The 23550-nt window shown below is 34.5% G+C and overlaps 1 protein-coding gene and 1 pseudogene across 1 annotated transcript in view; one reads left to right on the forward strand and one right to left on the reverse strand.

Moving 5' to 3' along the window:
• FANCF (Fanconi anemia complementation group F) overlaps nt 1–859 on the reverse strand; it is a 1814-nt gene extending 955 nt beyond the window's left edge. Inside the window, exon 1 of the mRNA XM_006927027.3 lies at nt 1–859. This exon is cut by the window's left edge and continues 955 nt beyond it. Within this exon, the coding sequence (XP_006927089.2) occupies nt 1–327 (327 nt within the window). The 5' untranslated portion in view covers nt 328–859.
• Nucleotides 326–5618, forward strand: LOC102890400 (annotated as a pseudogene).
• The last annotated feature ends 17932 nt before the right edge of the window (nt 5619–23550 follow it).

Raw genomic sequence — 23550 nt, forward strand, 5'->3', positions numbered from 1 at the left:
GTGAAAGGCGGCATCACCCAGGGCCGGGTTCTCAAGCAATCGCTGAGACAGCAGGAGGTCGCAGCGCCCCAAAGCCCGGAAGTTCGTTAACCCCGGGACTGAAGCGGGCCCAGAGTCGCCCTTCAGTTTCCACTGGTTTTGCAACCGCCGTTCCAGAACCGTGCGAATGTGGACATTGCGGCTAAAGCGCCTGTGGATGTGGCGCAGGTAGCGAGCCCACTGGAAGGCCCTGCGCACAGTCCCGGGGTCCCAGCTGCTGACGTGGGTCGTGCGGGAGACAGCCAGAACCTCAGAGAAGCGATCCAGGTGCTGCAAGAGCGATTCCATGAGGGCGCACGAAAGCCGTACTTCCGCTTTCACCCTGGAGACCGCTACTCTCTGCGTGCCGATTGGCGTGTCCGTGAAGTGACACGCCTCTCTACAATGCTATTGGAGAAAATCCCTGTCAATCTGACAACAAGGCTTTAATCCGGGTACCTCGACTCTGGGAAATTTGAACTAGAGAAACGGCCAGGCGGTTTTACTCTCGCCACCAATATGGTCGCTCTTAGGGGAGGGAAAGTAAGTGTAGGGTATCCTAGTGAGAATTCCAAGAGCCACTTGTGAGATACCGTTAGTCACAAAAGTCTCCGTGCTTCCTTTCACTTTGGGAATAATCCCTAGTAGAAATTTCCTGAGTTTTGCTTGGGACATTTAATCTGTGTTAAGGTTTATTATAACTGGGCAACGCCAGAGATATGCTATTACTTATAAAACAATGTTATTAAACGAAAATTTTAGTTCAATCTGGCTTAGTAAAATTACTTACTCCAGTTAATGCCAAGCACAATGCTAAAGTCTGGGCCTTGATATTGTTCTTTCATCATTGGAATTGAAGTCCAGGTTAATAAAAAGGTAAACTTAAAGATTAATACTTTATTAAAATTTTAACGAAACTTAAAATTTTATGTCAAGATTGCACTATTATTTTGTTTTCATAATTTGCAAGACAAAATAGCTTAGCTGACAATTCTCACAAATAAACAACAGAGAAATGGCATTTAAAAGCATGAAACAAAAAACAAATGCTTGGCTAAAGATTATGAGAAGAAAGGGTAGAAAAAAAGGACCAATTTCTGGACTGTCATCTGAATTAGTCACTCATTCATTTATGTATTCAACAAATATTTATTTGCCAACTCCTAAGAGTTTCATTGTCCAAAAGCCAACAACAATTTCTAATTTACTGAAGTTGATGACATAATAACTCATTTGAGCTGAATTTCTAGTTTTGAAGACAACAAAAACTGTTTTAATCAGTAGTCAGAATTGCTGTTTTGTTTTTACTTTAACAAAGAAGAGAATTTTCAGAGGGGGAGAGTCATTTTCCATTTATGAAGATGAACATTCCCACACCTTTTAAAAAATTAAATCAAGCAATGGTACTTATGCTCTTTATTCAATTTTATTATTTGACATTTTCAGTTAGCCAAAACTTATTTGGTCATGAAGTACTTACTTGATTTTATCTTAAATACACCATGTATCCTAAAATTCTTTGTCTTAGCTACCAGAAACTTTGAGCCAAAAGTGCAGTCTACCTTTAGCAAATGTACAGGCTTCGTTAAGGCATTTATTTATTCTTATATTGAGCAGTTATTATGTCACAGTGTATGATACTAAGGATTTAATAAATAAATGTAGCCCTTGTCCTAGTGAAGGAGTTTATTTCCTAGCACTGAAGAGAGAAAAACAAAAAACCTCAAATATGTTAGGATATAATGTAGGTGGGTCTCTAAGACAGGTGATAGGGAAGGCATCTGTAAGACACTGACTTTTCACCTAAAAGCTCAAAGATAAGTATTGAGAAAAGTTTTCAAGGCCAAGGAAACAGTTAATTTGCAGGTACTTGAGTTGAGAGAGCCTAATACTTTCAAAGAGGTGAACAATGTCCAATAAACCTACCTTTGTTTAGGGATAGAGGTGAGACCCTATGGCAAGAATTGAGCAGATTAACTTTAGCATCATATCTTTTTATTTAAAAAAAAATTTTATTTTACTTTAAATCTTCACTTGAGCATTTTAATGTGTAAATTTATACATATTTCACCTTAGCTTATTTTCATTAAATAAACAATGTCTATGAAGTTTCCCCCTTTAGAAGAAAGAAAAGCCTAGGGTTTGGAGCTTCTCAGCAATGTTTTATTTAATTGAACACAATTCACTGGTCATTTACTAAGCTTTACTATATGTAAAGTATTAGGGATTGAAAGATGATTATGACAAGGGCCTTCACTTCCAGAAACCTACATTATTGAGTCATGGGTAGAGAGGAGCACAAAAACACTTACCTATAATATGAACAAGATTTTAAGTGTTTTTGAAATTGTAAAGATGCTATGAAAGACCAGATGTAAACAGACAGGAGACTTCTAGGAAGGCTTTACAAATGACCGATCCTTTGTTATCACCCCTACCCTCCTTGCACAATATTGATACAATTTGAGATACTGACTCCAGCTCAGCTGGAGGAGGTAGGGCCTGATAATGTTGAGCCAATCATTTTAACCTACTCCTTTCTTAACTCAGTAATTAATTTAGGAACCCAATCTTAAACTTATCTTTGTACAGCATTTTTTTTCATGACAGTAATTTGTTCAGAAATGACTAGGTGAATCAGTTCTAATTAATTAGGCCTAGATAATCCCAAGAATACTTTTCTTACTCTTCAAAGTCTGTAGAGCATGAACACTGACCAATATGAAGAGATAAGTCATTAATAGACTGTGTGGTTGTATATAAGCTAAATATTAGGTATGCTTACGAAATAGTTTCTTCCTCTTGATGTTGTTTTATATTTATATGAAGCCCAAAGCTGTCACAGCCATCTCCTTCCCAGAGGCAATAGAATCTCAGAATCACAAAGAACGCACTAGATTAAGATAACTCTCAAACTAATGCTGTTTCTTTAAGAATGTAACCTTATATATTCCCAATTGTTTTGTGGTGGTGGTGTTGTTGTTGTTGTTGTTGTTGTTGTTGGCCAGTTTCAGTTTCATTTTCTGTTGCTTTCAGCTAAATGCACCCATCTAATACAAGCTCTTTAGAACCCTGTGTGGTACATATAAACTCAGTAAACATTGGCTATTGTTGTTAATGTTTCATAAGCATCTAAAGTACACATTTTCTCATGTCTTCTCCAAATTCCACTCCTCCCAAATATAAAGGAGCAACTACTAACATAGTGATGGGCAGTGGTGGAAAAAACTTTGTAGAAGAAAGATTCAGCTTGCTGTCCTATGTTACTCTTGGTCGTGAGAATTTTCTAATAAAATCAATGGACTACTAAGACTTGAAACGCTGAGTTGATTCCAAGCTCTAGGTTAAGCCTTAATGGTTGGTTATTTTAAGATATGTAGTAAACTAGAAATTATAAGAAACTACAACTGAGAGACCAATAAAAACTCAGTGTCTGATGTTCCTTTACTCTGGACAATGGAAACTGTATTTCTGAGAAAGCGGAGTATAGATCTCAGTGAGATTTATTTCAGTTAAATCAAAATTATTTCATTTCACTTGTTTTCCTTACAAAAGGGGAAAATCATCAGATTAATTATAATGGATAGAGGACTTTCAGCATGTATAGGGGAATCTGACAAGTTTCCAGAAACAAATGGTCTTGTCTTGCATCCTATATTATTACAACTAGTCCCAGATGAGACTAGAATGCCATGCATACCAAATCTCAAAACTATTAAATTTATTTACCAGATAGGAAAAACATACAGTATTTACCTTTCCCACATTTAGAATGGTTTTCAGAAAGTTAAATGACTGTAAGCAAATATTTCTCTGGGTCCAGAGCTTCCCAATCATTGTGAAATAGAAAAGGTTACAATTTTATGTCTGAGATATTGATCTTCTTTGGCCTTGGGGCATATGAGTGAGGCCCTAGAGGCAGGACTCATTACAAGGGTAAAAAGAGGTCTGACAATCTACCCTTCAGTCTTTCTTTGGACATACTCTACTGCCTGTACATCTATTCAGTGTCTAGAGTGAGTACACATTGCAATTTATCATAGACGAGGGGTCCAAGTAGCTAATGGAAGAGTTCCAGATGTCCAAGACAGTCGGGGAATAGCCCTAGTGAGTTCAGAGGAAGGTGTTGGAGGAGGGATTCAAGTATGAGATCTCTCTGTGTGCACTGGTCTAAATGATGGCTCCAGATTCCTGTTTTCACAAATTTGAGATACTCTTTGCACTTGCCGTGGATGTGACTTTAAGTGGCTTCAAAGCTAGCAGCAGAAAGACTGTTCTAACAATGCATATATATTCTGAAAATTGAAACCACGAAAACTTTGAAATACTTAATATGAAAAATTTTCTTTGGATACAAAATTGATTTGCATCATCACAGTAATGTTTAACATATTGCATTTATAAAGAAAGAAAAGAAGAGCTTTTCTTTACATATAATACTATTTCTTATAAATTTTGAGTGGCTATAAAGATGGTATTACCTATTTCATCAACAACATTTGCAGTCAATGGTGACTCTCAAGAATATGATGAAAATGTTAAAGTCTTGATCAGGAATTGTGATTGACCATTTCTAACATACAAAACAATATTTAGATAATTTGTGGCTCTTACTTGCCTAGCATAGCCGTGGCTCATGGTCCCAAGAAGCATCTGAAGCATGTAGCATCTCCAAAGCATTAGACACTGGATAAACTGACCCGTTTGTTTCTGGTCCATCCACTGGTCCCCACAGCTGAGAGAATGGCTCCCTCTTATCATTTTCCTAAGGACCAGACTGAAATATATCCTAACAGGAGATGAAGTGAAGATCTGAATGCAGAGTTTTATTAAGATTGATGGCAAGGTCTTTACTGATGTAACCTACCCTCCTGGTTTTATGGATGTCACCAGCATTGACTGGAGAGAATTTTTGTCTGATCTATGACATCAAGAGTTGCTTTGCTGTTCATTGTATTACACTTGAGAAGGCCAAGTAAAAGTTGTGCAAAGTGAGAAAGATCTTTGTGGGAACAAAAGGAATCCCTTATCTTCGTGGTCCCCAACCTTTTTGGCACCAGAGACTGGTGCTCCTGTAAGAATCTAAAGCCTGATTATCTGAGGTGGAGCTGAGGGTGTGATGCTAGTGCTGGGGAGCAGCTGCAAATACAAATGAAGCTTCTCCCCTTTGCCCACCACTCACTTCCCGCTCTGTGGCCTGGTTCCTAACAGGACATGGACCACCAATACCAGTCCACGATTCGGGGGTTGGGGACCTTATCCAGTGACACAGGATGCTCACACCATCTGCTGCCCTGATCCCTCCATCAAGGTGAACAACACCTTTCAGAGGTGCTAACCTGAGAAGAATCGGTGTGATCACCAACAAAGAAACACCCTGGTTTTTGTTTGGTTGGTTGGTTTTGTTTATTTGTTTTTGTTTTTTTTATGTAGTTCATGTGAAAGATGCCAATGGGAACAGCTTTGCTATCTGGCTCCCCAATATTTTTGTTATTGGCAAAGGCAACAATCCATGGATTTCTCTTCCCCGTGGAATAGGTATCTGCCTCACCATTACTGAAGAAAGAGACAGACTGCCTGCCCAACAAAGTAGTGGGTGAAATGATCTCTAGGTGACGTGATTGGAAGAGTCTTTGTACTTAATTAAAGATAATATAGCATGAAAAAAAATTCATGGAAGCAAGGTTAATTTTTCTCTTTAAAAAATTTCAGAGTTTTAAATGTTGTTGGGAAGTTTCATTTAAATTTAATATGTAGAGTGATCTCTACTCATTATCATACGAAGATAGTGTAAAAAAAAATTTTCCCCTAAGTCTTTTACGTATGCTTTTCAAATCCTCTTTGGTTGACTGCTATGTGCCATAATGTGAAAAAGGTTGGAAAGCACTATTCTAAGGTAGGCATCCTCACACAATTAATTGAAGAAAGTAGGCAAAAGATGGGGCAGTGTGATTCAAATCAGCTTACCTTAAGTTTCTGTAAGTAGGACAGAGAGAAAGTTAGTTGGCTAGTTATTCTCCATTTGTCCTTCCCATATCACCCCATTTATTTTCTTCCTTCTTTTCCCTGCTCTGTGCAGAGAGGACTGGCCTGATCCTATTGACTGCATCAGCCTTTTCCTTTGCCCTCTGGCTTGCTGCTGAATTGACCAATGAGAGGCATTGGCAAGTAATCAGAAGGAGAGGAAAGATGTAGAGTTTTTCTTTCTCTGCTCTCAGCTAAGGCCTCTGTATTCTGATTTCTTCCTCTAAAAGTTCTAAGAGATCTCCCTGAGCTTCTGATAGTACCTATTACTCCCTGCAGCCCTAGCTGCTGTTGCTAATCCCTGGATGCCCTGACATATCTTGTAGATTCCCCTAACTCCGGCCATACTTCTATAAATATAGCTCTGTTAAATTATATTATAAATCTCTGCTGACTGTGACTGTTTCCTGCCAAGATCTTGACTGAAACAGTTGTCTCAGTTTTCAGCCATTCTTACAATTAATATAAATCTATGAGTTATAATATTATCAGTGTGTGTTTAGGGAATAGTTACTAGTTTAGTGCAATGATTACCAAATATCTGTCATTGTCATACACTCCTGCCAATCTATGACAAAGTCGTCATTGTTACTGATACGTAAAAAATATATGACAGAACAATGTAAGGTGTTTTCATAAATGTAATTAGTTTAAATAAAGGGAAAAAGCATTTCTTTATAAAGTAATGGTGATATCAAATGGTCATTTTGTATATTCATAACTGGGAAAAATTTAAAAGTTTGCAATTATTATTTTAGATGCCTACTTTAGAATATAAGTGTATAGAAATATATATGTATATACCTGTACATAGATAATAAGTCTGTAAAACTCATAATTCTGAAAGTCTCCTGTTTAGTGTAGGAAATGATAGAAGTGTTTGCAGATGGACCCAGTTTGTGAAGACTTTGGAACATGCACTAAGGAATATATCTGTGTTTAATTGGCACTTAGATGCTATTTCTAGTTTTAGGACACGAGAATGACATGATCATATCTGTTATAATGCAATGTAGAAAATTGGTGGTAGCCAGATGAAACAAATGGCTAGAGATAGAAGTCCACTAAAAATATATATATATTGCAATAGTTCAGGTGCACAAAATAAGTTAATGGCAGAGGAAATACTAAAGAGGGATGAGAGAGAATGGTACTCAAATTTAAAAATTCCTTCTGAAATAGAATCTATAGATCTTAATGGAGAGGAGAATCAAAGTAACTGCAAGTCCTCATTTAAGTGATTAGACAAAGTCTCTTTACCTTTGGAATGGAATGGGAGATTGGTTTTGATTTCAACTGGTGCCAGTAACCAGGAAAGAGAACAGAAACTCATAGCAAAACATGGCTCAGCAGAAATTCTTATAAACTTTGTTTCAATTCCAGACTACTGTTATTCCTCACTCTTTAGCACTCCATGGATTAGAATATTAGATAATAAGCAAATAATTATGGACTACCATGGTAATTCAGAAGATATCTTGATTGCATGAGAGGTGAGTTATTAAAAACATGATTGAATTATACAAAAGAAATTTATACAGGAATTTCTCCTCTTCCTTAAATAATATCCAATTCAGTTCCCCAAATCTGAGCATTTAATTTGTTATCTCTTAGGTTGCTAATATTCAGAAACGACTTAAATACTTGAATTGATTCCACTGGAAAAAGTTCCTCTTTTATCATTCTTATATTTTCCACTACTAGGACACTTGTTTGGTAAAAAAAAAAAAATCTAAGAAACAATGATGAAATTCATACTGACATAACTGAATATATAATATGTCAATACACAGATTATATGTATATATTTATGTTTATATAGAAGTAAATGAGATGCTATTTCTAAAAAAAAAATACTTGAACTAAATTTATATTTAAGAATTCATTTTTCTTTTATAATTAGTATTTTTTTTCCTAAGGTCCAAACCAGAAAGAACAAATATGAATCAGGATTTCTCTTTTCCTTTGAATTAGAAGTTTGATTTCATGGAGGAGAGCTCTGTAATAATGTCTGGATGCCTTTATTTTTATCCCAGTTATCAGTATATTGCTATATAAGTACCTGCCAACAAGGGCTTTTTTTTCTGGTTTAATAACTTTTTAAGTGTCTGTTGTTCCCATTTTCAAGTCTCCAAACTTTTATGTGAATTCTTGCAGCACATTTTTTTCATTATTTCCCGACCTTTTTTTTTTCTGGATGGCTGAAGTTTCCAGACATATAACCAGAAATGTCCTAAGAGAATTTATATATATATATACATAAAGCTAAGGAAATGGGAAGCAAAGAAAAATATGCATGTAGAATATATGTATATAGGCATATAAACTCATTTTAAGTTTTCCTTAAAAAGGTAATAAATACATCTAATTTTCCTTATTAATATTCTCTCACTGAGTAGCAAATAAAGTGGAAAAGTTATCAAGAAACTTTCCTGTTTTTAATAACTTCCAGACTTAATCTTAGTTCTCAGATTGGGCTAGTCTGTTAACATCATTAATGTCAAGGAGTGTTATTCCCAAAGATTCCTAGCATTTCAAAATAAACTGGCTGAAATAAACCAAATAAGTGATTAAAACAAAATTCACAATATCACAGAGGCATTTTATTGGAATGTAAAAATTCTTTCTGGTAATGTTTTATTAGTTTGTTACCATATTTTAAGAATAAAGGAAAGCTTTAAAGGGAATATTCCATCAGATTTGAGGAAAACCCTCCATATAAGGGGAGAGAAGTATTTGAAGCAAAAATGCCATAAGCTAATATTTCTTTTCCCTGTATTCTTTTGAGTGTATTAATACATTTTATAATTTTTTAATAATTTGCATATCCTTACTTAAACAAATCCAATGGGTAAAAGCCAGAAACAGGCTCCTTTTTTTCAAGATGATTCATTTATTTTTCTTTTAGAAATATGGTGTGTCTTCACCTTTTTACTAATTTATATAATTTTGGTATTCATCTCTTTTATTAAGGCAGTGCATAGAGAAAGAGATGTATACACTGAGCAACACTTCTGTTACCAGAATGTTGGTAGTACTTGGATCCATCTGAAGACATTTCAGTATTCCATGGCCAATTCAGCATGTTAGAAAATGCCAAGAGTTCCGGACAAGATAAAATTACTGAGAAAATTGTGGTGTAGGAGGAAAGTACTGATAAAAAGAAAGGCAAGATTAAAAAATATATATGTAGCAGATTAAATTTGACTATAAATGAAAAATATTGTGAAAATTTTCAGAGAAATATTTTCCTAAGTAATAATGTTATCGAAATATTACAAAGTTAGGATTGCAGTCAACGATATAATTTTAAGCAAATAAGAATGTCAGATTTCATAATGAACATTTTTGTTGGTAAAAATTATAATTTTGAAGTGTAAAATTTTTAACTTTTTCTAGTTCAAATAAAGTTTTATGTTATTGGTGTTTGTGGTTGTAAAAGACAATATTCATTTGATTTTCTTTATGTAGTGAGAAAAAAACAATTTAGTGTTGTTACCTTCTGCCCAACCATTAGAATATCAGTTAATAATTACAATTCTGTATAATAAGAAATGATTAAAGTGAAAACCATAGTCATCTCTAGCTCTCCAATGTGATGATTTTAATTTGTTTACAGGTTATAAAAAGGAAAAAGATAGCTTGATTTAATTTTAACAGGATGACCGAATATCTCTATTGCTAATACTAACTATAAAAGTTTTCCTTATTCTTTACTTTTTAGAGCCTAAAATACACAAGATATAGCTCTCAAGTTCTAGGAAGCCAAGTATTTTCAACTTTAAACCTATGTGTTCTTGAATTTTGTAGTCTCATCATATATATGGTTGAGGAACACAAACTATGAATATTAATCTGATGCCCAGATGGTAGGAAATTAGAAGAACTTCCAACACAGCATTAAAAGAAATGGGCTGGTTGAAACTGCCAGAAGAAAAATCTATTTTGAGAAAGGCAGGTTATTTTGGAAACAGAAAGTCATAAGACATTTAACTATGTTAAATTGTTTGTGTGTGACATCTCTTTTAGAAGGTAATTCAGAAATCAAACTTACTTCATACACTCTCCATAGTAAGTGGCTTAGTTAGGTAGTATTTGCACAGTGCCAAGTTTGCTTTCTAATTCTAAAATTTCCTTCCTTCCTTCCTTCTTTCCTTCTTCCTTCTTTCCTTCCTTCCTTCCTTTCTTCCTTCCCCTTCCCTCCTTCCTTCCTTCCTTCCTTCCTTCCTTCCTTCTTTCTTCCTTCTTTCCTTTCTTCCTTTTTCCTTCCTTTCTTCTTTCTGTCTTTCTGTTTTTGTTTTCTTTTTGTTAACTCATTTGTTTCTATATATGGTCAGAAAAGACTTGTCAGCTTTGAAAGAATACAAAGCACTCAGAAAAAGGGAGCTGATATTACTTGTGTAGTATAGGAGCTAAAAAGTAGTTAAAAATCTATGTAGGCTTTATTTTATATTTCCTTTAAAAAACACACTTTACCTCTAAATTGACTAAACTAGTCTTATTTCTATCCCAGAACACCCTTTTCTTTTTCAACTGCTTTGTGCCTAATGTGTCTTTTACCTGGAATCACTGTCTTCCTTTTTGCTTCACGTGAAACTATTCTTTCTATGCTACAAAATGCAAATCAAATCCTACCTCTTTTACAAACCTTTCCTGATAACTCCAGCAGAAAGTAATTTGTTTTTCTTCACAATTCCTATAACACTTGTGGTTGGATTTTTAATTTGTCACTTACTATTTAGTACCGTTTGCTGCAAGTTAGATTATTTTTATGATCCAAATGTTTAATGAGCCTACTCAATCAATCACTAAGCTAGGCATATTGCTACCTCAAGGATTCAATATACCAGATTCATGGTATAGGCTCTCTTCTCCACGAAAAGGGTAAGAACACACAGGTCAATTTCAAGTGGCTATGTGCATCTTAGCTCCAACCTAACTTTTCTGAATGGGATGATTCTGTTTTAATGGTATTTTTAATGTCCATAATACTGTGTACAGTATTTTACAGAATGTAGGAATGCAATATGATGGAATAGAAAGAATACGTCCTTTCTTAGATGGTGAGACTCCTTTTCATTAGACTTTGAATTCTTAAAAGGGAGGGGCTAAGTCTTTGTTCCTTTGTTTTCTAGCATAATCACTGATACATGATTGGTGTTTAGTGTTTGTTGAGCTCAACAAAATTTTCGAATTAATCTGAGCTGGGATTAATACCAGTGTTCCTTTTAAGTTTACCTCAGGCAAATTATTTGATGTTTCTGAGTCTGTTCCTTCATTAAAAAAGAGAAAATAATATGTGTCGTGAAGTTGTTATAAGGACTCACTGAAATCGTGTTTGCAAGGCACTTAGCACAGCTACTAGTACATCATCTATGTACAATTGACAGTAGAGGGTTTTTTTCTCTTTATCATTAAAGTATACGGTGTGTGTGTGTGTGTGTGTGTGTGTGTGTGTGTGTGTGTGTGAGAGAGAGAGAGAGAGAGAGAGAGAGAATTGGTAGAGGAATAAAAAGGACATTCTAGCTCTGAGGACCAGAAAGATGAAAATATGAAGTGAGCAAGATACATTTGGAATATAGTTTATTCATTTTTTTAACTAATACTTTTTGAACCCATACTATGTGCCATATTATGTTCTAGGGATATAATAATGAATAGAGTTTGTATCAGCAAGACCCAGTCTAAGAGAAAACTCCAAATAGTCCATAGTCATAGGATTGGGATACTTGGTGTGGCTGTTTTAAAAATGGCCTCTGCAGTATTTGACACTCCTCCCATTGAAAACATGAATTTGTGACCTATTTGTCCAATAATGTATAGCAGAAGGGATGCTGTGAAACTACTGAGGCTAGATCCTTAAAGGATATGCAGGTTCCACCCAATTCTCATGGATGGCTTGATCAAAGAACATTCTTCTGGCAACATTTCTTCTAGGAATCTGGCCACCATGCTGTGAGAAGGCCAATTCACATGGAGAAGCCTTCGGTAATCCAAGACCAGGCATCCAAGACCAGGCACCAGATAAATGTATGAAAGAGCCTGCAGATTATTACAACCTCTCTTTGAGTTCTCCCACCCGAGACCAGGCCTTGTAGGACAGAGATAAGCCATTTCTCCGATGCTCTGTCTGATATTTCCTATAGAGTTCATTAGCAAAATTACATGGCAGTTGTTTTACATCACTGAATGTGGGGTGGTTTATTACACTGAAGTACTAACTGGAGCATTAAATGATACCTGGGTGAAGGTGCTTAATTCAAAACCAGGCTAAAGACTATGAGGTAATTATCATTTAATTGTTGAATAATATTTTTAAACTCCTCTAGATGAAATTATTTAAATAATTTTCTTTCAAAGAAAGCATAAAATAACTTATAAGAACTTGTAGGTATGAGTGATGAGAAATAGTTAATAAATAATATGAAAGTTAACTATTTTTTCTGATAAAAGAGACATTCCTTCCCAATATTGTTTTTCCCTGAATCTATTATGAAACTGAAATATAAACCATAAAGAGTTTATATAACAGAGTTATGTAACTACTCTTCGTGGTTAGAAAATAAAAATTTTCATTAGAGGATAAAATATATAGCTGTGTGATGCTTACATCTGAATTAACTGTATCTGTTAGAGAAATAATTGAATTGAATTTTGAGTAATATCATTAAGAGTACAAACTAACATGATATTCAAGGCCATCTAAAATCCCCACTACTACTTCTATCACCTGAACTCCCACATTCTCCGGACTACCTCTCATTCCCTGAGGGTTGTACACTTTCACACCTCCAGCCTGGGCTTATCTCCCCACCAAGCCACTTACCCTCATTCCTAGAGACGCACTGATCTTGCACCTCTTTGGCCTTCTATAGATCGTGGTTTGTATCTATAGTCAGTATCTATTTCACTCTATGTTAGGCTAATTCTTTGTATCTGTTTCCTTCATCAATGGAAAATCCTTTGAGGAAAATACTGTCTAATTCATCTTTGTATTCCCACAGTATCCATCTTTTAAAAAGTACTTAATAAAGATTTTCTAAATGTCAAAAAAAAAAAAGGAAACATTCCTACATAAGTTTGTGATATGACAAGAAGCATTCCAAAAACATTATCAGAGTCTCTTTCTACTCTACAATTCCCATATTGAAAAACAAGAACAAAAACAAAAATTACTGTACTTTGTTGAAATCATAAACTCCAAATTGTGGAAAAATTGTGGAAATTGCTAATTTGTTTTGGAAAAAATAGTGTGTCTATTCATGAAGACATCTGTATAATTCTCATACATAATTTGGTTCCACTTATAAACTCTGCCTTAATGAAAAAAAGTAATGTGTGCTCTGGCAGGCCTCATAAATGCCTCCTCGGCTTGCTCAACAAAGAAATCAAACCAAAACCATAAGATGTAAATCATACACTTTCTTGGTATAGAGCCTAGCTTTATTTCCTCACCTTCTATGTATCTAGCACAAATATTTAAGGCTAAATATTAAAATTTAATTAGCGAAATTAGTGCAATAGTTAAGGCTGAGTATATGAGATTTTGTAAATTATTTAATAATTCTGAGGAAGAGAGTTAAGTAAACATATGTCTATACTATATTTTTATACTTCCTGTACCTCTTGGATCATACTTTCTTCCTATTATTTTGTAGAAATATTCTTATTTACTAAACAATAAAAATATCTTTATGTGATATCATATTGTTGGATAAAACTATAGACCAAATTTATTCACAAACAAGGAAAGAAAAATATTTTGAAACAAATTGGAAATTTTTTATTTTAATCACATCTGTAATTTCTACAAACTATAAAACAATAGCATATGCCAGTTGTTGATGTTTCTTCTGATTCTTCTCTTAGATTTTTGGGTCTTAAACTTGGCTGTGTTTTCTGAGACTTGAAACTTTTCATAGTCTCTTTATGAGTTGCAGCAGCATGTGTCATTAATGAAGAGAGTTGGGTAACATCCTCGTTGTTCTTAGTTCAGCACATGACAGAAACCAGCACCAATTAAAGAGCTCTGCCTAAGGCATAAAATGTTTAAAATAGATGTCTGTTGAAGCAAAGAGGATTGATGCAATAAAAAGAAAAAAATAGAACAAAATTGTGTAAAGGAGACATTGAATGAATGCAAAGAGAATATTCATATGTTGGAGGAAAAAAATTACTATGCATAATCCAGGTAAACTATAAAGAATTACTGGAATAGAAAGAAAAACTTGTGCTTTTGATAAATCCACAACCCAGTGGTACAGCAATATTAATAAATTAAAATCATCCCCATACTTTATTCATAAGTTATAAGATGTATGAGCTAGAGAAAATTGCTGATGGTGGAAATAGTTAAAGGCAGTTCAAGTTACAGTGGATATCACACAGTGTATTGCTTATTACTCTCCCACTGGTGGTGTCTGCCATGATTGTGTGTGTGTGTGTGTGTGTGTGTGTGTGTGTGTGTGTGTTAGAGCACTGACATGCTTTTATACTGTATGCTAGACATTTTCATTATTACTCTATTTAAGTTTTATTATTTTTACTCATATCTTTTCTTTAGTTTTTACTTTTACAAAGTATTTTGAGAAATTCATGAGCACATGGAAGTATGATCATGCTATTTCTATAGAGAGGAAATAATGAGAAGGATGGAACATTCAAGAGAGAAAGACAATGAAGCAGGAAGAATCTGGTAATCATATAAGAGGAGAGAAATTCTGTAAGTGTGAATGAGGTGAAGGAAGGGAAATAGGCTAAAAACTGAGTTCTCCATCTTTTTCTTCCTATTTTATAAAATTTAAATATTTTTTTTTCATGGCAGGATACATCAAAACATACTGACACTTGGACAGATGAAAATCAGACCTCTGTTATAGTTCCAAACTGGAGAAGGCTACCAAGGAGAACCACACAAAAGGTTGCACTTTGGATGGAGCTACTGGATGGCAAGCTGGGTGGGTTTAATTAATTTTCTGGAGCTCATTGCAGACCCCAGGGTATTGGAGCTCTCCCTAGTTGTCTGACACCTGCCCCCAGGGAGATTAGGGCTAATATCTGTGCATGCTGGCTCAGAGTGTGAGAGGCCAGTAAGGAACAAGGTTAAGGTGCGGACTTAGTTGGCTGCTTAAGAAGGGGAACTGTCCTGACAATACCCAGGGCTTCAAAACTGGGTCAAGATAGCATAAAAACAAACGAACAAACAATTAAACCCTACTATATTATACTATCCTGGACCAGAAAGAAAAAAAAATATTATATATATTTAATATCTACATACATTATATATGTGTGTGTGTGTATATATATATATATATGTAGAAAAAGACTATCGAATTCTAAATACACAGAAGGCAAAGAAGAACAGAGAAAATAGTAGAGAAGAATTAAAACACAGGTTATCTCCTGAACAGGAGATTCTTTGCAAGGTTATTTTCTTTTCTTAAGCTTCATCATCACTCCTTCTCTCCAGGGCTTTTGTTGGCAAATTGGGCTGCCCAATTATGTGAGCATCAAATCTTGGCCCATAAGCCACATTACTACTAATACATTTTAGTAGGATTTAAATTCATGTAGTAATGAACTGTATCTCCCCAAGAGTTATATAACAACTAGCAGCTAAACAATTAGAAATGATAATTAGTATTTCTACTTTTATTCAGCAAATCCCCAGTATTTTAGGTGAGAGACTTTAAACAATCTGGATGTGTTTGTGAGAAGAGGAATGGAGACAACTGAATTCTTATATAAACACATAAGATTTGCTTTTAAAAGACCCAATAATCTTTGATTCATCCTTTTACTGTCTCCAATGACCATACATAGCTTTCCTTGAATATCAAATAATCATCTCAAACTTAATTTATCTCAACGAAAAACTGAAATGCATTCCCTTCAAAGCAAGATATGGCGAAACAAAACAACTTCTTTCCAAAGTCTTTCCCATTTCAGTAAATGGAAGCATAGTTTTTTAAACGCTTTACAGAAAAAAAAATCTTGGGGTTCTTCTTGTCTGTCTCTTGCACTGCATGTCTATTTATCAGTAATAAAATTTAAATCATTTAAAATAAAAATCAGAGCGATGTATATCACGGATGATGTAGTATTCTGGACTAGGATTTGATGCTCACATTATTCATCTGCCTCATTATTAAATGAATATACTCAGGAGAAATAGTGTGAAAAAAGAGTGTGAAGAAAAGAGAATAATCTTATTAAAGATATGCAGAATCTACTTACTTACCATAACGCCATTGTAATCACACTCATCCACCTCTCACTGGATTATTATAATAGCCACCAAATTGTTTTCCTTGAACCCACCCATGTCCTTCTTCAGTCAGTCTGTTCTCCACCTAGGAGTCAGAGTGACAGCTTTAAATTGTAAATCTGATCATGTCACCCCTCTGCTCAAATTCTGAGAGAAAAGCAAAGTCCTTACAAAGGCTTACTAGGCCTTCTGGGATTTGAATCTTTTCTTCCCGAACCCCAATCTCTCTGACATTATCTCCTACTCCCCCTTTACTTACCTCTGCCATAGGAGCTTCCTTTATTTCCTGGAACATCTGATTTGTGGCATTTCCTCAATCACTTTGCATTAATGATTCCTGTGTCTGAAATGGTCTTTAGGAGTCTGTGTAGTGCACTTTCTTTGGATCTCTTCTCAGGTGTTGCTTTATTGGCAAGTCCTTCCACATATACCATATAACATCTGCCATCTCTCAGCACTTTCTATCACCCTTACACTCACTTTATCTTTCTGTAGAGTATACTTACTATTACCTGATATAATATACATTAATTTTTAATGACTTATTTGTTTAAATTCTGTCTCACTTCAGTTAAATGTAAGTTCTACGAAGTTAGAGATTTTGTCTCTCTTGGGAAGAACAAAGCATGCCTCATTTTAATAATTTATTACCAGCAGAATAGATGATACTTTTAGAAAACAACATAGCAGAATAAATGCTGTTTAAAGGGAGAGGTGTGTCTAGGGAAAAGATTCTGATTGATTTTCTATTCAAATATACGTAGAGGTATAAGAACAGGAAGTTAGTGGCTACATTTGTTGTGTAAGATTAGTTGATTTATTGTGTATTCACAGGTTAAGCAGTTTTGGAAGTGCTATCTGGTACTCAGGGCACATGTCCTAACTTCAGTCAGTATGCTTTATTTCAAATGTAATGCATACAAACCCTTCCTATTTTTGTTTTTTCTTCTTGTTTTCAAGCCATGCATGTTTATTTTCATGCTAGCATATTAGTTTGTGTAGAAATCAGGAAATTTAGATTGCTGAGAGTAATAAGGATCATGAGTGCTTAAATCAGTACCAGTGTTCTTTGTCAGCTATTTCTCCTGTGATGGCCAATTTTATCTGTCAATTTGACTGGGCCTAGATATTTGGTCAAACATTATTCTGGGCGTTTCTGTGAGAATGCTCTTGCTTGAAAATAACATTTAAATTGGTAGATTGGATAAAGCAGATTGATCTCTCTGATGTGGGTGGGTCTCATCCAATCAACTGAAGGCCTTAATAGGAAATTCCTCCTTCCTGAATTCATTTCAACTGAAACATCACCTTTTCCTGACTTCATTCTCATACTGGAACACAGGCTTTTTCTGGGTTTTGAGTCTTCTAGCCTTCGGACTAGAAATATACCATTGGCTTTTCTGGGTCCCAACTTGCCAACTCGCCCTATAGATCTTGGATCTTGTCAATCTCCATAAATGTGAGAGTCAATTCCTTATAATAAATCTCTTCCGGTTTCTAAGTTATTCAGCCTGTTTAGGCTATGGGAGCTAATTAAAAAGATGCCTTTTCTGACTCCCTTCTATTCTCTCCTGCAGCTAAAGCTAAAAGAAAAGAGATTATTTTTATGTAGGATTTGAAACTTCTTGAGTTTTCCTGGTCAGAAGTTTTCTCTCAAAGTCTCCTTTACGTGAGTTTTTTCTCATACTGTATTTTACCGAGTTCTAGGTAACGTGGAACCCTCAGCACCAGAGGCAATTTATTTGGCCTTGAGTTAGATTACTGTGACAGTAACAGATTCCCTTTTTTCCAAAAATGATTCATTTATTTTTCCCTTAAGAGTTTTTTATTATCACATGTAAAATATTTGAACATAAATTCATTTTACTTTTATCTCAGAGATAAAAATTACTGATGTATAGACTTTTCCTCCTCCTTAAAAAGAAAGAAAAAAGAAAGCAAAGAGGAAGGAAGGAAGAGAGAGAGAGAGAGGGAGAGGAGAGGAGAGGAGAGGAGGAGAAAGGAAGGGCAGAGAGGAAGGAAGGAAGGAAGGAAGGAAGGAAGGAAGGAAGGAAAAAAGGGAGGGAGGAAGGGAAGAAGGGAAGGATGCAGGGAGGGAGGGGAATGAGCACAGACTGTCAAATCAGACAGAATCAGACATGAATCTAAATCCCACCTGTGTTATTTAATAGACCATTTTTTCTGTTAACCTGTGAGCTCCTGGAGAGCTGGGCCTGCAACTTCACCTTCATATAACAAGTGCACAGAGAAGGTTAGAGAATGAATGAATGAACCATGAAGACACCGGATGTCTAAAAGGACATAGAGTGAGAAGCCATAAATTGAGAAGGAGAGAAAGATTCAGAGAAAGGATGAATAAAATTCTCTGATCTTCTGTATTTTTAATGATGGTAATGTCTTTATCACAGGAGATTGTCGTAATTAGTCAGTAAGATGATTTAGGTGCTCAATTAATAAAATACCTAACATTCCTTTCACAGCAAATAAAATGTTTTACATTATATAATGCTTGAGACAGGCTTATGAGAGAGGGGCTATTTGTTAATCCTACTTTAAAGATACGGAAACTGATAGTTAGAAAGATTAACTATTATGCCCATGATTTTTAGCAAGTAAGTGAAGAAGTTAGAATTTGACCTTGATTTTGTCAGTTTCCAAATCTGGACTCTTAATTATTATGCAAACTGTAGTGACTGCTATTATAATTTAATATGTCTATTTCTTGACAGCTTTGGTGGAGATAATGGCTGGTGAAATCTTTTAGCAGAAGGCTCTAGTGTCCAAGTGGCTACTGTGACTGCAGCACGATGGCAACACTTCCTTCTGCCAAGAGAAGCTGCACTGACTCTGACCCATTCCTGTGCAGTTTTGTCACTTAGGGCTTGGTGTGCTCATGCTTCCTGATCGACTATTAGGTACTTGAAAAACCTTTCCATGAGACAATTTTAGGAATTATTTCTCAAAATGCTCTGTATAAATCAGCAGTTGGCAAAGATTTCATGTTTGCGAAATAGGTTATATAGCTTCAATTATGGAAATTTCAGCCATTTTTTCATTCTTCAAAAAAGTAATCCTAAATTTGTCATTATCAATGTTCTTAAAAATAAATGAATGATTGGAACAAGGACTACTTGCAAGAGAGACCCGAGAAATGTGACAGTAAAATCTCATTTACAAAGTAAATTTTTCTATCAACAAGGATGCACAATCAACAACTGGTACCCTCTTTACAAAGGGATTTACATTTAATTCCCCTTTGATGGGCATAGTCTTTCCTTCACATATCTGGCCCATCACCAAATGACACCTGCTTTTTCTCTTTCATATATTCAGTGGTTTTATGGTTCATTTATTCATTTTTTCAATAATTCAACAACCTTAGGTTTGGTACTGTGCTGAGGATTTGATATATAAAGATGGATGACCTACTCCTTGCTCTTTAGAAGCTCAGTTTTAGTAGGCGAGATAGATGTGTAAGAAAATAACTGTGACATTATATAAATGAGATATAAAAGAAATGAAAAAAGAGCCTCAGCGCAAAACACGGAGACATAGCAATTATTTCTTCCAGAGAGGTGAAGAGAACCACAGAGAAGATAACTATTATGCTGGTCCCAGAAGAATGAATCTGTTTTACTCAGAGGGAGAAAGGAAAAGGTAAAAGATCATTCTAGTCAGCATGAGCAAAGGCTTGGAGGTGTGAGGGTGTACAATGTCTGGGATATTGTGATATTACATCATGTCAGGTCTACTGCCGACAATATATATGCACATCTGTTTTCTACTTTACAACAAATCCGTGTGTTCATTGATATCCTACCTGAATTTTGATTGATTTTCTCCTTTATTTAGTTTCTAAGTCAGATTTTTTCAAACTGTAGATTTGAAATAAATTTTTTTCAGTTCCCCAACAGCATTTCTATTCAATTAAGGGCACACAAAAGATTAGAATAAAGCCAGATAGAAAACTATCAGGGTGCATTAACTTAGGAAGGTAAGTACTATTTTCTGAAACATGTTTTGGTTGTGTGCATCTGAGTGTGTTTCTATGTCTGTTCCACAATGTATTTCTTATTGTGGGTCACAATAAAAAAAAAGTTTGAAAGCCACTGAAGTAGTAATATTTTCTATTGCTTTTTATTGTATTCATAGTATGTTGGTTATGATTAAACCTTGAGTCCAAATCAACCTTGGTTTTTAATGAAGTGACAAGTGACACAGACTGACCTCATTTATAAGCCTGGCACACAGGCAAGCATCTGTTTTACTGAACTCTAGTAACGTTTTACCAGATGAAATGATTCTGGCCTGGGAATTAAACCATCATTTATAATGTTATTTTAACATATTTTCTATTCTGAGTTCCAAACTACTAAATTAAAAACAATATATAAAAATATAACCAATTAGTAGTAATCTTTTCAAGAGACTGGATTCTTCTATAATATTCATTCAAAATTATTTATTGAGTGCCTACTATATGCCCAATGGTATTCTAGATGCTGGAGATAAACAGAAGTTCAAAAGACAGGTTATTGAAATAAAAATATTTTATATTTAACATTCATTCATGTTAAATTGGACCAATTATAACGGAACAGATATTTACAAAAGATTTAGAAACAAACCACAAAAATATTTAATGAAAACCCAACTTCAACTTAGGTAAAGAAAATCACACAACAGTATATATGACATAGGATATTTAAAACTAGATGAGATAAATGGCATATTTCATTAAATGCTTTTAATCTATCCCCAGTGTAAAAATTAGAAGATATATGCTCATATATAACACACATTCGCAAAAATATGAGTCTCACACAATAGAGAACAGATAGCTATACTACTGTTATGTTGTACTACTAAAGTTTAAAGTTCTCCTTTGAGAGTAAAAATAGAATTTTTAAGTTTCATATCAAAAACTGAGAGTAAACCTTGAGCTTTCACATAAAATTTCTCTCATTTAATTTATTCTTTGTAGTTTTATATATTAATGGTGATGAAAAGTAATAACATTTACTTTTTATCACTAATAATACTTGTAATTACTATACTAGGATATAGAAAATCCTTTTTTGTGTGCCTTATGACATTGTAAAAATTATTTCAATATATATCAATTGAAGGCCTATATTATGGTCCAGGATGATGATAAGTAGAAAAAGATAAACATATTCTATATCACTGATAAAGTATTTCAATAAAAAGTAAATAAGTGTTTTGACTTATTACATTGTTTCATATTTTTCTCCAGCACCATTGCATGTTTTTATACTGCTTCCCATATCATTATCCTCACTTGCTTCTAAGGCTATCACTTGCCACTTTTAACAATCCTTTTGAAGTTATTTAGGAATGTAAGAATGTCTTGGTCACCTTTAGAAATTTATTTTACTTTAACCTAGTATCTATTTCCATGTTATTTAACTTATTTCAAAGTTTCCTCTAATCTTTATCATCTATTGAAGGTTTGCCATGCTTTTCAGAATAAGTGTGCAAGTATATATTATTTCATGAGGAAGGAGAGAAGAGAGAAGGAGGGGAGGAAGGGAGAGAGGTAAGGGAGGCTACACCATAGATGAAGAAAAAAAGATTTTATCATTCATTTTAAACCTATATAAATATATATTTTTTGAGTGAAAAGGCACAGTTCATATTCAAGATAATGTTGAAGGTTCAGAATGCCCAAAACACATAGCAACCTAGAAACTTTCAACATTAAAGTCCTCTAAACTTTAATATTTAAGTGATAAAATGAAAAACTAAAGTATGTTTTCTTTAAATCTGATTTGGCCTTTCTTTTGTATGCTGTCAATGTTCGAGAATGTCTTCAGACATTTTTCACCCCAATAGGTGAGGCATTTGCTTCTATTACCTTCATATCAGGGGAAATAAGTTGAACCATGGTTTCCTAAGATAAACATGTTTAGATGGGGAGAGACTCAGATAAGAACATTCTTGGACAAAAAGATTATCTGACAAATGTATCAGTGACTGATAAGAATACATAAATAGAAATTTGATTTTGAAAAACACAAAAGTCAAGTGAGAATTATTACAAATTCTCAAAAAATTCTAAATTAAAACACTATTTTGATGTCTCTTCGGAAATCTTTTGTATGACTTCTCTTTTGTTTCAAAAAGAATATTCAGCACAACTCTCAGATGCTAAGGGAGAAAATGCATATTTCTCTCCACATTTTTCTTAGCACTCTTGCTAAAAGGACAGAGGATCTGATATAATGTATAATTCAAAACTAAAAAGTCCTGAAAGGAAGGCCATTGGAGGGAGGAATTTGAATGATTACGCTTTCCCAGTGCCTCTGTAAGTCTCCTTATTTTCCCAAACTAGGTTTAGCTCTGTTCCTGAATCAATGAAAATATTTCTTTATACTTTGCTTTTTATAATATCAATTTAAAAAAATGTGACAAGAATATATGGAGAGGGTCTATGGCCATGCTACCCTGAACAAGCCCCATCCTGTCTGATCTCAAAAGCTAAGCAGGATCGGGCCTGTTTAGTACTTGGATGGGAGATCACCTAGGAAGACCAAGTGCTGTAGGCATAAAAAATAAAAAATAAAGGATTGTAAACTGACAAGTCTTTGCAATTTGGGAGGTCAACCGAGGGTTGCCTCACCAAAAAAAAAAAAAAAGAATATCTGGTAAGGAATAGGATATGAGATTTTTCGAACTTTTATTACATTCCCTGAGGATACCTAAATTATCATTTATTAGTTAATGTTGTTTGATCATGAGAAATTATCTGGAAAGGAATAGGATATGAGATTTTCAAAGTCCAAGGTTCTGGATTTTTTGAACTTTTATTACATACCCTGAGGATACCTAAATTACCATTTATTAGTTAATGTTGTTTGATCATGAGAAATTATCAAGGACGTTTGACTTTTTACTTAAGTTGTCCAGGTTCAGAGACTCAAAATACTTTGTTGGGGCCCTGGGAATACTTAGATTTGGTTAAATTTTATTATTCAAAATCATTGTTTATTTAAACACAAGTAGTAATACAGGCCTTTTTTATACTGCTATTTCTCCTTAAAATGAGGATCGCTTTTTTTTTTCCTTGTAGAAAGCCAAGGAGGATTATACATGGAGTTGATAACTGCAACGCCAAATTCAACTAAAATAAAAATTTGGAGGTCAGTGTTGCCAAGCTTTCAGTCTGTTTTCTCTCCTTTCATTATTTGTACTGCTAGTACAAGCGAATAACTGGT

This window comes from Pteropus alecto, unplaced genomic scaffold, assembly GCF_000325575.1.
Source record: "Pteropus alecto unplaced genomic scaffold, ASM32557v1 scaffold71, whole genome shotgun sequence".
Taxonomy (NCBI): domain Eukaryota; kingdom Metazoa; phylum Chordata; class Mammalia; order Chiroptera; family Pteropodidae; genus Pteropus; species Pteropus alecto.